This window comes from Staurois parvus, unplaced genomic scaffold (assembly GCF_062004578.1).
Source record: "Staurois parvus isolate SC_StPar_1 unplaced genomic scaffold, SC_StPar_1.0 ptg000437l, whole genome shotgun sequence".
NCBI lineage: Eukaryota > Metazoa > Chordata > Amphibia > Anura > Ranidae > Staurois > Staurois parvus.
Genome location: NW_028318233.1, coordinates 647618 through 664804, shown reverse-complemented (window position 1 = coordinate 664804; position 17187 = coordinate 647618). Strand labels below are relative to the sequence as shown.

General features: G+C 39.8%; 1 protein-coding gene across 1 annotated transcript in view; it reads right to left on the bottom strand.

The window, feature by feature from the left end:
• Positions 1–6834: 6834 nt before the first annotated feature.
• VPS26A (VPS26 retromer complex component A) overlaps positions 6835–17187 on the bottom strand; it is a 31397-nt gene continuing 21044 nt past the window's right edge. The window contains exons 4-9 of the mRNA XM_089687740.1: positions 15087–15243; positions 14830–14994; positions 13989–14095; positions 11420–11488; positions 10743–10885; positions 6835–7412 (exon numbers count right to left, since the gene is read on the bottom strand). Of these exons, the coding sequence (XP_089543866.1) occupies positions 7302–7412; positions 10743–10885; positions 11420–11488; positions 13989–14095; positions 14830–14994; positions 15087–15243 (752 nt within the window). The 3' untranslated portion in view covers positions 6835–7301. The remainder of the gene's footprint in view (positions 7413–10742; positions 10886–11419; positions 11489–13988; positions 14096–14829; positions 14995–15086; positions 15244–17187) is intronic.

The window sequence follows — 17187 nt, the reverse complement described above, 5'->3', positions numbered from 1 at the left end:
ATACAATGCAGCGATGCAAATGTGGCTTAGTATTTAAGTATGAGGTGCTACAACACGCAATTTACGTCTGACACCATCGGCAGTGTTCTTGTGAAGCAATCAGCCTGCTAATCTTTCCACTTGTATCTGGAGTTATTATTATTATTACATCGAGTTTATATAGCGCCAAAGGGTTTGCTCAGCGCTGTACAATTGGGGGGACAATACATGGCACAGTACAACAAAAACAGACAGCGTACGAGGGGTAAGAGGGCCCTACTCTTTCAAGCTTACAATCTAGGAGGGAGGGGGTAGTGGAACAATAGGAAGTGGCTGAGGGGGATGAAGTGGTGGGAGGAATGAGGGAGGATGGCCGTTAGGTGAGGGTGGGGTAGGCTTCCCTGAAGAGATGGGTTTTGAGGGAGCGCCTGAATGTGGGGAGGGAAGGGCGACAGTCGGATGGATTGGGGTAGTGAGTTCCAGAGGATAGGGGAGGACCTGGAGAAGTCCTGCAGTCGTGCATGAGAGGAGGAGACCAGGGAGCAGGATAGAAGGAGGTCCTGTGAGGAGCGAAGGGTACGGGTAGGGTGGTACTTGGGGATTAGGTTGGTGAGGTAGTCAGGGGCAGTGTTATGAACGGCTTTGTAGGTCAGGATTAGAAGTTTAAATTTGATGCGTTGGGCAATCGGGAGCCAGTGGAGGGAGGTGGCAGTTATACTGGGAGGTAGGATCTCTCTTTCTTTATTGATATATTTTAATAAACAGCTTGAGCCTTATAAATACTTTACCATGGGAGAATTGCTCTTTTGACCCTATGGTCTCACGGCTTCTCCATATGGTTGTTGAGTCAAATACCATCTTTGGTGGATAGGGATTGGAGGATAATCATGAGAGCATTTTGAGCATTCTTAATAGAATGGTCCATCAAAGTCAGTAAGAGGTCTGTGTGTGTCTTTATCTTTGGCGAAGGACATCCTGTTGTGGAAGATATCATGATTTATGGGGCGGTTGTTCCTCAATGAAGAATTACCCATCATGGACACTTTTTGAACTTTCAGTTATTACTAGGAATTTGATTTGCTTGCACAGGACCCTTTGTTATTCACTGTCAGGGTGATGATTATATAAAGTTATTCCCTTTTTCATTGCTTATGATTTATACACTTATCTTTTGGGTTGTGTATATACACTTGTATTTATGTGATTTTATGATTCTTTATAGCCTTTGCACAGCTATTTTAGTGCTGCTGTCATTTTATTTTGCTGCTTTCAATTGGTATCACAGTTGTTCCAGTAGCTGCTTTAATGTAAATATTGGTTTAGCCCAGATATTTTTTTTTTTATTATTATATATAAATATACACACATACATACACCGTTTCCCCTAAAATAAGACCTAGTTGTGATCAGGGCTTTTTTTCAGCCAGAACGCCATTCCGCCACTTCCAGCACTGGCCTTGCACACACCCATATCTACTGTCTCTTATAAACACAGAAGCGCGGCTGAAGTGACAGCACAATCCACTCCCACAGAACCCCCCTACCTCTGTACTCACTGTGGGACAGGGAAGGAACAGATATCTGCAGGTGCAGTATGCAGTGTGTTTAGGGGTGGGGCATTTCCTCCTGCAGCCTAATGCATGGAAGCCGATGCCCCAGGGGTGATCACCGGCCAGTGGGGAAGAGGTGGAGCGGTAAGTGCGCTTGGTGCACTGTGTGGGAAGATAGGACCTGAAACAGGAGTTACTATAGAGAAGTGCCGGCTGCTGACAGCTGTGTTTTGCAAAGCTAGCTAACCATATGAGGGCAGTGGAGGGGGAGGGGGGTGATGTGCAAAGGTGAGCTGCAGTCAGGTGTTGCAGAGGTAAATTGAGTCAGGTGAGTTGCAGACAGGGTGCATAGGTGAGCTGCGGCTGTGGGGGTGCAGAGGTGAGCTGAGTTGCAACCCACCCCCAGCTCACCTCTGCAACTCACCCCTGCACCCTGTCTGAAACTCACCAGTTAAGGCACCCCTGGAACACCTGACTGCAGCTCACAACTGTCATCAGCCGGCCCTCTCCATAGTAACCCTCATCCACAACTACCTGCAGCTCACCTCTGCACCCCGTCCACACCTGGACAGTTAAAAAAATAAGACCTACCCCGAAAATAAGACCTAGTGTGTTTTTTTTTTGTTTTTTTTAACCAAAAAAAAAATATTAGTGTCTTATTTTCGGGGAAACTTTTTTTTTTTTTTCATAAATCAAAAGCAGCTTTGGTTTAACATTTTCTTGGTACTGAATCTTTAGGAAACTATACAGTCATTAAGCTTTGAAACCTTTCACCGTAAATTTGCAGCTGTAAAAACAGATACACTGAAACACAGCTAGGTTTATAAGATTTTATTTAAGGAGTATTTTGCCTCAAAACATGGAAATATAAAATACTTTTACAATATTGTAAAGCAATTTATATATACTATGAATAAGAAAAATATTTTGAACAGAAAAGAAAAAAAACAAACAGTCAAAAAAGGGGATATTTGACAATGCCTGGTTACAAAAAAGAAAAACAAACAACTATCAGACTTAGTTTCAATAGAACATAATTGATATGTATGATTGTTGCTTAGGCAGCACTTTTCCTTTAAACAGTACATGAGGTTAGAATTGGATGGTACATTTAAACATGTTGGGCCTTGTGTCTGAAGGAATAGCAATCTTGGTTGCCCATGTCAAAAAGATTCACCCTCCAGGGCCACTTACACCATTTTAATCAACTCTGATGGCTAGGAGCAACAAAAACTGGAAACAAAAAATATATAAATTTTGTTCTGTTCACCAATGTAGTTCTTTTTGTTTTGTTGACAGACTCTGAATGCTTGAATCAAAAGGGTGGCTGTGCACAACTGACACCATTTAGAACACACTGATAAATTAGTCCTAGTGATAACTAAAGCATCAAGTCTAGTTACTTTATTTTAGCAAGGCTGTGGACATAGCAGTGCATAAGCAGCTCAATTTACAAACGTTTAGGACAAGGATCCCCATTTTTTTTTTTTAAAGAAGAATCCTAATCTGTTTTTGAGAATTGAGCCAGTTATGAACCAAATTGGAATCAAGGAATCCCAGGTACAGTTGTGACCAAAATTATTCAACCCCCAATGCTGTAAAGGGGTTTAGGGACTATAGTGTACATTTGGAATTGTATTCAGAATCAAATCCTACAAGGACGTTGTAACTACCCAAATGCAACTAAAATGACATCAATTGTTTATGTAATACAGTAGTAAATGGTTCTTATGTGGTTTCTTCATTGCCACAATTATTCAACCCCTTAAAGACTACCACTCTGAAGAACAGAGGTTCATACAGGTGCTTTCCATCAGGTATTGAAAACACCTGTGGATGTCACCGAGCAGCAATCAAGCATAATAAGCACCAATTAGGCAGCTTTAAAATGACTGTGATACTCAGCTCCTTCTAGACATTTACTGGTGTGGTTACAAACATGGTGAAGGCAAGAGAATGGTCCAGGAAGACAAGAGAAGAGGTGATTTCTCTTCACAGGAAGGGCAATGGCTATAAGAAGATTGCAAAGATGTTAAACATACCAAGAGACACCTTAGGAAGCATCATTCGCAAATTCAAGGCAAAGGGCACTGTTGAAACGCTACCTGGTCGTGGCAGAAAGAAGATGCTGACTTCGACTGCTGTGCGCTACCTGAAGCGTAGAGTGGAGAGAAGTCCCCGTGTGACTGCTGAGGAACTGAGAAAAGATTTGTCAGATGTGGGTACAGAAGTTTCAGCCCAGACAATAAGACGCACACTGCGTAATGAAGGCCTCCGTGCCAGAACTCCCAGGCGTACCCCCTTGCTGTCTCCAAAGAATAAGAAGAGTCGACTGCAGTATGCCAAAAGCCATGTGGACAAACCACAAAAGTTGTGGGATAGTGTTCTGTGGACTGATGAAACAAAATTAGAACTGTTTGGGCCCATGGATCAACGCTATGTTTGGAGGAGGAAGAACAAGGCCTATGATGAAAAGAACACCTTGCCTACTGTGAAGCATGGTGGAGGGTCAATCATGCTTTGGGGCTGTTTTGCTTCTGCAGGTACAGGGAAGCTTCAGCGTGTGCAAGGTACCATGAATTCTCTTCAGTACCAGGAGATATTGGATGGAAACGTGATGCAGTCCGTCACACACCTGAGGCTTGGGAGACGTTGGACCTTTCAACAGGACAATGATCCCAAGCATACCTCCAAGTCCACTAGAGCATGGTTGCAGAGGAAAGGCTGGAACATTTTGGAGTGGCCATCGCAGTCACCAGACTTAAATCCGATTGAGAACCTCTGGTGGGACTTAAAGAAAGCAGTTGCAGTGCGCAAGCCTAAGAATGTGACTGAACTGGAGGCCTTTGCCCATGAAGAATGGGCGAAGATACCCGTAGATCGCTGCAAGACACTTGTGTCAAGCTATGCTTCACGTTTAAAAGCTGTTATAACTGTAAAAGGATGCTGTACTAAGTACTAAGATTGAATGTCACTTGGGGGTTGAATAAAACTGATAATGCTGTGAGCACAGAAAAGACATTTGTGGTTATTTCATTATAACTGTTATGTTATATTTGTCTGACCTACAAGTGCCTCTTTAATGTAAATGTAAGCAAGATGACTGAATGATCAAAAGCAATGTCAAACTGGCCAAAACACTCAATTTCAGTGGGGGTTGAATAATTTTGGTCACAACTGTATAAAACTTAAAATAAAAAAAAATAGAGTGCTATGTTCATAAGGGATTTCTTGCTACAGCAACAGTTGCCAAACACCGCTTCTCCAGTCCTGTGCACCTTTAACCTGGTATGAATTGCGCCAGGTCTTGTTTTACAGATATATGTGTACTTGTTTTCAGGAGTAGCACGGTTCTTTATAAATTTTTAAAAAGTTGCCTGTACCAATCAATCGTGTTTTAATGTTTTAGTCTGCAAAAGAAAATTACAATTTTTTATGGGCACCACCACCTACTGCTCCAATGTTTTCAGTATCCTACAATGTGCACACATTAGCTTTCCTCCACAAAAGGTACACTTTATCAATAGGATATCTACCAATGCAAGCAGGTTGACAAGGAAAGTCAATTGGTAAAACAAGTTAAATTGTAAGTGCTGAAAGGTTCCACATATTTCCAGTGTGGGTAATAAATCAGTTGGCAAAGCTACTAATATTCCTTAACAAACAAGGCATCTGTCACAGCAGGACCGAACCTGTGCATCTGAATAGGACACGGTACAATGCAGTGCATCGGTTTTAATTACAAGTGGTGAAAGCACAAAATGACCCATGAACTCGTATTTATAAAGCCGAAACTCTGACAATCACTGTAGGCGCAAGCATTTTAAATTGCAGGGACTGAAAGTCCCATTTACTGCTTTTCAAATATGTCCCAGGATATACAAAGGTACCACGTATGGCTATATTTAGAGTGCTAAAATGCACTAACCCATAGCAACCAGACACTAGAATAGGGCTGCTGTTTAATGCTTAATATAGGACTGTAAACTTAAAAGCAAGATTGCACTAAAAACTTTTCAGTGAAAAAAAAATCCCATAGTTATTAGTTACTTGTCTAAGCACAAGCCTTTGAAATGTAATACCATACCCATAGAATAGAGGGACCGACAAGCTATAATTTCCATTGTTGGATTGATTTGCTATTTATTATCACGAAAGGAATAGAAAGATTCATTTCTAGTTTAGCAACAGCAAACTAGGAGAAAAAAAATAGCTTGTCTGTGAACAGATCTGTACAGTAAATATATGCCCTACATATAAAATGCAGGAAAGCTTTTCAAACACCAACATTAATACAATTTACAGATGTACAGATTAAAAAAAAAGAAAAAAGGAAGCCAATCGTCAGATTTCTGCCAAGCAGGGGTAACATGAAAAAACATCAGGCAGTATACCAGCTGTAGTTAAAAATATAAAATTTACAAGGACCTAAATGGTGTTTTTATATTCTTTAAATATCTCCTGAAATGTATTCTTTTGATATTCCAACTTGAATGTTAGGTTTGTTGACCCTTTATAATGTACAAGTGCTACTTCACCATGGAGATGCTTCTTGGGCACAGAGGGTATAAACAAGCATTGCCATCATTTACAAAAATGTAGAGAAAGCAGATAGCAACATCACCTAAGGGCTCACAACATAAGTGCTTCCATGCTTTAAGCAAGCTTACATACATATGGGTCCAATATACACAGATAGCTCTTCCATGGGGTAGCTGAGATTCTTTATGCTTCTCTCTAGGAGTGTCCAGTGCTCAGGCATCAATCCAAGAACTAATCCAGTGCATAAACACTTACTGGGCAAATCTACGTGCCTGCAAGTCAGCTCCCAGTCAGTAAGCACTACAACTACTTGGGTAAGCCAAAATTAAATTATTTTCTTGGTGAATGGGCTGCAAGTCTGGCCCTTCTCCTCATTACGATACAATGAGGCTAACCATCATGGCAATGGGCCAAAAGGTCAAGCCACAGCACTCATTCCTTTCCAGGGGAAGGTCATGACCTGCACGCATCTGGAGGTACAAGCTACATATGGATAGTGCTGGATTAGGTATTAGTAGAGAATACTTTAGGTTCACCTTTAAATGTGGCAACTCTAAATCCAGTGGCTGTTATACATACAGTTATTAAAATTACCTTTTTAAGACACTATGTATTTTATACGGTGAGCCCATTTCATCACTATCAACAATGAAAAATACAAATCAAAATGTAGATGGGGATATAAAAAAAAAAAAAAAAAAAAAAAAAAAAAAAGTAGCACGTGACTCAGACAAGCATTAAATAAAAGGAACACACAGTGTGATGTCTTCAAAATGTTTAATAAAGCCTTCATTTCCAAAGTGAATCTTATGAATTTTGGGATGATTCACAGTGATGCAAAACCTGTCTGTTCAAAACAAAATAAGGATGGAATTCCAGCAAGATGAATGATGCACGTGGATATGAGACACAGTAATAAGGCTCTCGTTTTCATTTACATCAGCCTAACATGCATGAAAAAAAAAAAAGTGAGACAACTGTTTTAGCTTGATGCATGTTCAATGCAGAATCCCAAAATTAAAAGTTATATAAAATGCTAGTTTGAGAAAGGTCCAGTGTTTCGGCAAAAGCACTTGGTATTTATATATGTACAAAGTGGAATTACATACAGACCCGCAGAATGTTTAGTGTAGTATAATGAACAGCAGTATCGGATGAAGGTAAACCATGGGAGATTTGGCCTTGTTCTATCTGGTTCTGTCCTTCATCTCTTGTGGGCTATACAAACTCCTAAATCTCTGGCTGCTCAGCTGATGCTTGCGGATCACTGGGCTCATAGCGTTGGTGGAAATTGGTTCTTTTCCTTATCTTCTCAGGTGCTTTCCTCCACAAAATGATCTCCTAGTTAAATTAGAACAGCAGCAAAATATTTATTGAATTAGATACTCCATAAAAGACTTATACCTTTAAAGTTGTGCAGTTACACTTGCTCTACAGTTGAGCCAGTCTCCCTTCTCATTTTATACTCACTAAAAGACTTGTAGGGGGTGAAGGGGACACGTCAGTGTAATTACACATATTCGGTGGTGTTCTTGTTGTAGGGGTCTGATTGCACTTTACACTGGCAAACTTGTATTTTGACGCGAGTTAATGTGTGTTCCGTAAAGAAGCCCATTCATTTGAATGGGCTGCCTTGCACACTAAGCAAACCAAAAAAAGGTATATGTTGCATTTTGGCTGCCAAACTGCACCACATGTTAGCACACATCCATTAGCAGGGTGCATCAAGATGCCATTTAAACTTAATAGTACTGAACTACATCAACACATGTATCATGTATCATGCATGGGTAAACATTGCCACAATAAAATAGTGTGAAATGGTCCCCGAAATAAAAAATAGCTTAAAACTGAACTCCAGGGAAAGAAAACTGCTCCCTTGCAGTAGGGCTGCCCCTGTACTGCTAGGTTTAAACGTTTGTTTACTTACCTGATCTCTGATCCCACAGACTCCCTCCAGGCTGCAAGACCACCCCCCACAGCCTCTTCACTATATTTCAGTGGTCTTGTGTCCCCTGAAATCAACTCTAATGCAGATCCCATAGCCCTGCACCAGACAGGATGATGCCATGGAACAGTCCACTGGCAAAGTATATAGAAGAGAAGAATATCAGCTGCCAGAGTAAAACAGCTTTTTGCTGTCTCCTAGACCTAAACGAGCATTTACTCCTTTGCAGTATGAGGGAGCAGCCCCACTGCAAGTGAGCATTTTTCTTATCCCCAGAGATGGCAACTGTCAAACACAGAGATCCCATTTTATACATGTGGGATTATTCTTGTATATAAAAAATATCCAACTTTGCCATATAAAAAAGTTAAAGCCGAATTCCACTCCAACAGAGCACTGTAAACCAAAAAACACCATTTCATTCATTTTTAATATTCAAAGCAAACTCACCCATCCATTCATGTATCCATGCTTTATTTTGCGGATAAATCACTGTGAAATAAACCCCTAGCATTTCTAGCCATGGCCATCCTGAGTAGGGGGCAGATGATTCATGTAGCATTTAACTTCCTGGAACCCACCTGCCCTTAGCTCAGGCATGCAGGTAAGAGCTGGATAAGCTGCTCCTCCTCTCCTGAAGACTCATGGGATGTATGTTGTCATTTGCCCAGGCATGGAAAACAGGGAGTAACTGAAGAAACGTTAAAAAGTTTGAAACAAGTAAATACAATATACACTATATTGCCAAAAGTATTGGGACGCCTGCCTTTACACGCACATGAAATTTATTGGCATCCTAGTCTTAGTCCATAGGGTTCAATACTGAGTTGGCCCACCCTTTGCAGCTATAACAGCTTCAACTCTTCTGGGAAGCCTGTTCACAAGGTTTAGGAGTGTGTGTGTATGGGACATGTTTGACCATTCTTCCAGAAGCACATTTGTGAGGTCAGGCACTGATGTCGGACGAGAAGGCCTGGCTCACAGTCTCCTCTCTAATTTATCCCAAAAGTGTTCTATCAGGTTGAAATCAGGACTCTGTGCAGGCCAGTCAAGTTCCTCCACCCCAAACTCGCTCATCCATGTCTTTATGGACCTTGCTTTGTGCACTGGTGTGCAGTCGCGTTGGAACAGGTAGGGGCCATCCCCAAACTGTACCCACAAAGTTGGGAGCATGAAATTGTCCAAAATGTATTGGTATGCTGATGCCTTAAGGAGTTTCCTTCACTGGAATTAAGGGGCCAAGCCCAACTCCTGAAAGACAACCCCACAGCATAATCCCCCCTCAACCAAAAAATTTACATTTGGCTCAATGCAGTCAGGCAAGTACCATTCTCCTGGCAACCAGCAAATCCAGACACGTTCATCGGATTGCTAGACAGAGATGTGTGATTATTCACTCCAGAGAACACGTTTCCACTGCTCTAGAGTCCAGTGGTGACGTGCTTTACTCGACTGCATCTGACACTTGCACTTGGTGATGTAAGGCTTGGATGCAGCTGCTTAGCCATGGAAACCCATTCCATGAAGCTCTCTACGCACTGTTGTGCTAATCTGACGGCCACACAAAGTTTGGAGGTCTTTAGCTATTGACTCTGCAGACAGATGGAGACTTCTGCACATTGTGCGCTTCAGCATGTGCTGACCCCACCCTGTCATTTTACGTGGCTTACCACTTCAGTTGCTGCTGTTCCCAGTTGCTTCCACTTTGTTATAATACCACTAACAGTTGACTGTGGAATATTTAATAGCAAGGAAATTTCATGGATGGACTTGCACAGGTGGCAACCTATCACGTTACCATGCCTGAAATTAACTGAGCTCCTGAGAGCTACCCATTCTTTCACAAATGTTTGTAGAAGCAGTCTGCATGCCTAGGTGCTTGATTTTATACACCTGTGGCCATGGAGGTGATTGGAACACCTGAATCCAATGATTTGGAGGGGTGTCCCAATACTTTTGGCAACATAGTGTACTGTCCTATCTATTTATTAATAGTAGCAGCATAAGGATTAAAAATGTTCCGTTTTGATTGAGAGCGTGAAGTTCCGCCATAAAGTGGAAAATTAACATTCTCTCATACAACATGAACTATTTGTAATCCTTTTTGTGGTAGCATTAGTAAATAAGGAAATCATATTTTACTTGTTTAAACCTTTTTTACATTTCTTCAGTTACTTACTGGTTTCCATACCTAGGCAAATGATGTCACACATCCCAGGAGGAGGAGCTCTCAGTTAAGCATGCCTGAGTTAGGGGCAGATGGATTCCAGGAAGCAAATGCTACATGAATCATCTACCCTTACCCAGTATGACTACAGCCAAAAATGCTAGGGGGTGTTTTTCAAAGTGATTACTCAGCAAAACAATGCAGGTAGACATGAATGGATGGGTGAGCTTGCATTGAATATTAAAAATGAACTAAATAGCATTTTTTGGTTTGTGGTGCTCAGATGCAGTTTAGTTCCACTTCTAAAGAAAAGTACTCTGATCTGATTTAATGCCACTTTAAGAAAGAGGATTTATTGTTGGGTGAATGCCAAGAGGCTGAATTGTCCATTGGTTTCTTAGTGCTCCTAAGTTTTACATGAACAGAATCACCCTAAACAGAGTTTTTGTCTCTGACCCTGTGGTAGCTATTATAAAGTCAAGTAAATGTGTGTTTCACATACTTACTTTTAAACCTTATACAGTAGCAAACCAAATCAGTAAACACCAAACTTTACCTGTTGTTTGAAATATCTTCTGTCCTCCTCATCGACAAGGACCAAATTCAAGAAATAGCGCACAGAAAACTTCTTGTTCACATCTCTCATTGTGGGTGTGGGGTCATAACCAGCAAGAAATAGCCGGATGGGAATAGACTCTCCTAAACAAATATTGTAAATACAAACAGAATTAAAAAAGAGGAATATAAAGGGCGTGCAGCTTACAATGCTGCAGGCTTTATTATATTAAACATAAAACCATGTCCATCAAAAAAGAGCCCAATACATCAAATGATCCTGCCATCTATCAATAAATCTGCTTAGGCTTTAGTAGATTTGGGCACTCATACAAATGGCTTAAATGTTCAGGAGGAAATTCAGCTACTATGACTAGAGAGGAAGGAAAGAACCTTTGCTAGGTTTTATGGCCGTCTCCCCCACTGGAGATATTTCACTACTGTCCCGTCAACATCATCACCAGCACAGGCCTCTGCACTGGAAGATATCCTCTACTTTTGTTCCAGTAACAAAATGTATGATATTGGATTTCCCATCAGCACATAGGGCAGCATATATGCGACCCACCCACCAAGAGGGCAGCATATATGTGCCACATTGGCAGGAAGAGGTTAAAAAAAACAAAACATAATTTATAAAGTGCATTCGCAAGTAATAACCAATTCAAGAAATATTACCTTTTACAGGTGCCCCATCCATAATTTCATATTTTGCAACAGTTTCTGTTTCAGTTGTAGTACTAGGTCCTGAAAAACAAAACAATACATTATTCATGTTCCACAGTAATGAACAAGATTAAGGCCTGTGTCAGCATCAGCTTGAAATGCTTCTGAGATCATTCAGAACAATCATCTTTGACCTGCTATTTACCTGCTTCGAGCAGTTTGCATAGACTTCTATTAGGGCCCGTCAGTGGCCAACCAAATGTCCATTGACAGGGGCCCTAATAGAAGTCCTATGTCTGATTCTCATAAAACAAAAGCAATACTGAATAACACCAAATACTTTTCCCTGCAGAGGTTTCTGGATGAAACAGCCTACAACTTGGTAAAGACCACCTCTTTATATTGTACTGTAGTTTCATGAATCCTCTGTGGCAGCTACTGTAAATTATATTTGTATAAAAAGCAGGTTCTAATGGCAGTGGAATCTGTATTTACAGTATGGATTGGATTTAAAGGGTGGATTGGATTTAAATCAAACTGATTTAAATCACTAGTCAGTAAGGCTTGATTTAAATCATAGTTTTCTACATAAAGACTAATTCTTGCTGGTATAACTTTAATATGCAAGTAGATGAAGATTTTTAGAATAACAACTTTTCATATTAGTTTTTTTACCCCCAGTTTAATAGGTTAATCATTCATATTTGGACAACTTTCCTGTTGTACTTAGGAAGGAGAAAAATAATCATTACCTTAATAATAATTTAAATAGATTTATTCAACTGAAACAACATCATTACAGCATGTTATTTGCTTAAACAAACATCCATGTTTGTTAACTAATTTGGCTAAACAAAATATATATATTTTAAGAAACTTAGACTGTCAGCCCCTTCCTCCTCACACTTAGTTTCACTTTCTTCTTGTGCAGATCTATCCCACTCCAAACAATCAAAAAATATTGTTTCTATTCTATTCACTGAACTTCTTGAAACTTAGCACTGACGGGGTTGATTCTGTATTCATAGGTTTGTAGAAGTTAGGATTAAGGTCTTTTTCTTAACTCTGTTCATGTTATAACATTTTTGCTGTGAAGAAGAGGCATGTGATCTCCGCTGAGTCATATTCAGTTTTGAGAACTGCAAAGGTAAACCAAGCATCTGTGATAATATCTTGTAGGCAGAGAAACTGCCCAATAATCTTACAAAAACCTCTGGAAGAGCATGACATTGTGAATGGATTAATGGAATTTATTTACCAAAAAAATTAAACATATACAGCCTTATTCTACATAATTAAAAAACTAATCTTTATTTCATGATGGAATAACCTTTGGATGGTAATATATTTTCCTCAAAAAGCATTTTATTTAAAAAAATCAGATTTAAATAAAAAAAATCAGATTTTTTTGATTTTTTAAAAAAACTCATTGATTTTTATCCACCCTGGTATGAACTGACTGAACACCTGTCAAAATTAGATCTCACCCACAATAGTTGTTGGGCCCCACACTGACCACTAAAGTAGCCTCTACCTAGATAACTGAAAACCCAATTTTTGTTTACTTGATCGACTGGCAACATCAGGAGAGGTTTTCAGATACACGCATGGATTGCTGTACTGCTGACAGGAGCCAACTAGCCAGAGAATTTATTTAGCTAAGTTTGCAAATCGCCACCTTCCCGTGTTCATCACCTTTGGGGAGCAGGTGGATAGCGTGGCTTCCCGAATTGGACAGGTACCACTCCCACTGCGATCACCTAGGCGAGCGAAAGTTGTCCTCCCCCCGTAGTCTTCTGGGACACATGACAAGTCCCAGAAGACTACGGGGTCATTCTCAAAATGTAGCACTTCTCGCACATGCGCAGTGGGCAACCGGCTGTGAAGCCGCAAGCTGTCACAGCCGGGTGCCCACACTGAAGATACCAGTGCCAGGGAGAGGAGACAGTTGGTGAAATCAGCGGTGGTGAGGACACCGCTGGACCAAGGGACAGGTAAGGGTTTGTATATTAAGTTTTTTTTTTTTTTTTTTTACAGGTGGAACTCCGCTTTAAGCGATTCCCGCTGCATGAATGCGGATTTACATCTAGCTATATTACATTTTTCTTTTGGCATTATATATGCCTTGATATACTTCCCTTTCCTCTCTGGCACCTAGGCGAGGGCTATCTTGCCATCCTTCTGAAGAGAACCCAGGAAATGCAAAGTAGCCCAAATATTGCTAAAAGATGATCCTCATCACAAGAAATTTGGGTCACTTCAAAAAAGAATGGCAACACCACCCCCTGCAATACATAAGCTGGGGGAAAGGCATGTATATTAACCCCCCCATTTTCAGTTTAGTATAGAGTATTAGCATGGGGCCCCCACTAAGGTCCTGTTTGTACATTTGCATTTTGAGTGCAGTGCAATAAAACAAAAAACTTGCTTATTGCATTTTTGATGCTATATAGAGCTCTATTTTAATGCGCCTAAAAGCAGGTAAAACGCAACTAAAAACGCACATATGTGAACTGGCCCTAAATCAGAGAAACTTGCTTGGAGTGCAAGGTACACTTTAAACGGGGGGGGAAGCTTTTACCTATTCCAGTAATTTCCTTTTTTATTAACTGTAATTCCATATGTTGGATTTTTATTCTGACCAGTAGGAAGTAGATCTTTCCCACAATAACATCTTTTAAGTGGTATCTGGAGAAAAAAGACAAACACATCAAGAAATTAATGTCCTCAGCTACGCCAACAGATAATTTTCACAATAGCATTCCTATATCAAAATGCCTTGATATAAACCAGAGAAAAGCTAAAACAAAAAGATCAAGCAAAAAGAGCATGCTGTAGAAGTCATTGGCTGAATTTACATGGATAATGACTAAGATCTCCAACAAGCTGTACCATGAATTCTAACTAATACAATGGTTTTTCTTGCAGTGCAGGGTTACCAAAATAACAGTACCCTTTTCTTGAGTAAGTTATTTTTATCTTAATGAGTTTTCATTTAAAAAAAAAAAAAAAAAAATCCCCCCAAACACACAACAAAATAAGAAAACCCCACATGCCACACACCATACATGTACAAGGCCAGTAGATTTTACATTTTTTTACACATTTGTATTGCAGATTCTTCACACAAATATAGTCTTTATATGTATTCCATGTAGTATAAAGACACAGCTGCTATTCATTAAAATGGCAACAGGCACAGCACAGAAGGACCAGAGGGACAATGAATTTATGATGGAATTGCTACCTCCAGGCTGCACCTAGGGGAGCTGCACAGAGGTGCTAAATAGAGTTTTGTCCTTAGAATCGCATTTTCACACATTAAGTTGTGGCTAAAGGAAACCTTTACTATGCAGTGGGAACATGTGAACACTCCCTTTTACTATACACGTATACTTAGCCACAGTAGCCTGGATACTTACTTCGATTTATTGTATTCAAATTCTATGTGCAAACAGTCCTCAATTCCAACTTCCATTTTAATGGAGTTATTGACATCTGGATATGTAGCGAGCTGGTGAACAATCAGATCATACTCCTTCACCAAGTCCGAAAGGCGCCTCACTATTGTCACTTTAAGAAAGTACCTTCAAAACAAAATTATGCTTCCATAAACACTAGTGCCAAGCAAGGACAGACAATGAGTGTGAAGAGAAAAGAAACCAATATTGATTCGTACCTCAACCGAACATTTGATCCTATGTAGGATTCATAAGGCTTCTCAACTTGCATGAATTCGAAGTCATAACTTCTGCTTTGTGTCAGCTCCCCAGGCAAAGCTAATTCTTTGACAAGGTTGACAAACTCATGTGTATTACTTTTATCATTAAAAAGTTCTAGAATAGGAAAAAAAAAAAAATTGTAAAGTAATTGTATACGGCGTTTTGTATGTTTCATGCAATATATGATGATTTTAAAAGTTAAACCACAAAACACTAAAAATTAAAAAAAAAAAAAAAAAAAAAAAAAGTATTTAAACCCAAAACTTCATTACTTCTTTTCTTTTGAGAGCTTTTTTTTTCCTCCGGCGAGTAGCACTCTGTCTGACGATGACTATACTAAGTCCTCCACTGTACCTATGGAAGTGGAGCATAGCCACCCTTGGACAGCAATACATCCGACATGTAGAAAGGGTAGTGTTAGCTGGAGTTAGGCTTTAGTTTAATTTAGTAAATTTACTAGTTCATCGAAGACTTTTTGAGCAGTTACACAAAGCTTTTTTTTTTCCTTTTGGGATAAAGGTTTTAACTAAATCAATGAAAGCTGACCATTGTAAGCATTCCTGACAGTGTTAAATAGTGTGCGTCTCATCCCTCTGCCACTTTTACTGGACAGCTTGGTCTGTTAAAAGGAAGTTAATATCTGTTGATCCTTCCCATAAGTCTGTAGTTTTTCAAAGTATTACTAAACCCATGACAGTAAAATCAGTCTTTATATGCAGTAAAGCACGCTGGTTATACTCACTGTGGAACCTAATCTGCATTGTGTAAAAAGGCAGTTTGATCCTGACTTTTCTGCTCCTCCTCTTGTTCAAAGGTCCACGTCTTATCAAATAAGACAGACTGAACTGCAGCCATTCTGCACATACTCAGTTTAGTGTGTATTGCTAGGGGTTTTTTTTTCTTGCGAGAGTGCATGTGATCAGCACAGGGCCAATAAGCACTGTCCAGACTGAAATCAAGGGTTTTGCATCCTCCTAGAGCAGAAAGAAAACTCCTCCTACAAGCTTTAACCAGTGATCAGCTGGACACTGATAGAAGTTACAAGACTGCTATATACTGCTGATGAGAAGAGGTATTTAGCAGTTTAGATTTACTAAAAAATAATTGCACTTTCATGTTGTGTGTACTGTGGGAGACCAGATATAGTGAATGCAGGAACCTGGGTTTAGGAACACTTTAATGCTACAGCAAATGTCATTTTTTTTATTCTGCCCACAGTTCGACTTTAATGCTGGGTGGAAGTAGGCATGATAAAGCACACACCATCCGGTTACTTAACTCTGGGTCTGCAGCTGCACTCCTTTCACACAATAACAATGGGCATACTTTACCACTAAAGTAAATACAGCCTTGAGAAACAATGTAATCTAAGTACACCAGGTGCAGTGGGCAAGGCATGCCCACTAGGCCATATTCAGCCAAAACATGTTTTGAATAGAGCAGAGAAAGGTGAAAAGATTTTCCTTTTTGTGTCCCATTAAGATTACGCCTCTCTTCCTGTCCATAAGACATGACAGAAGTGAGGAAAATCCTCAGACATTTGTCACTGGGGCAAATGCTCCCACTGGAAGACTTACCCTCTATTCTTGCTCTCTCTCTTTTGTTTTAGTGACAATGGTCACTAAAACAAAAGAGAGAGAGAGGCTGCACATCTAACCAAAAAAAAAATTTTTTATACACACACACACACACACACACACACACACACATATATAATAAATGACTTTATATACTACGGTATACTCTTTATGACAAAATAATGTAACAAAACACCAAATGCCTAATTACAATATTTTAGGCAATGCACTGAATGCCAGTATCATGCTCAATTAGCAAACCTTTGGCACAAGGATTTGAAGCTTTATTGTAGCATGTGGCTTCTTTTTAAATATTTGATTGGATATTAAATAACTGATTTTTCTAGACTTGGCTAAATAACTGTCCCTATTTTTAAATAAGTAGCCCTCATCTTAGGGTGTTAGCTCTGTGAACGGAGCCAAAATTAAAAACTGCAGGAGGAAAAAGCACACAGCTGCTTGGGCTCGTGTACAAAAAGTT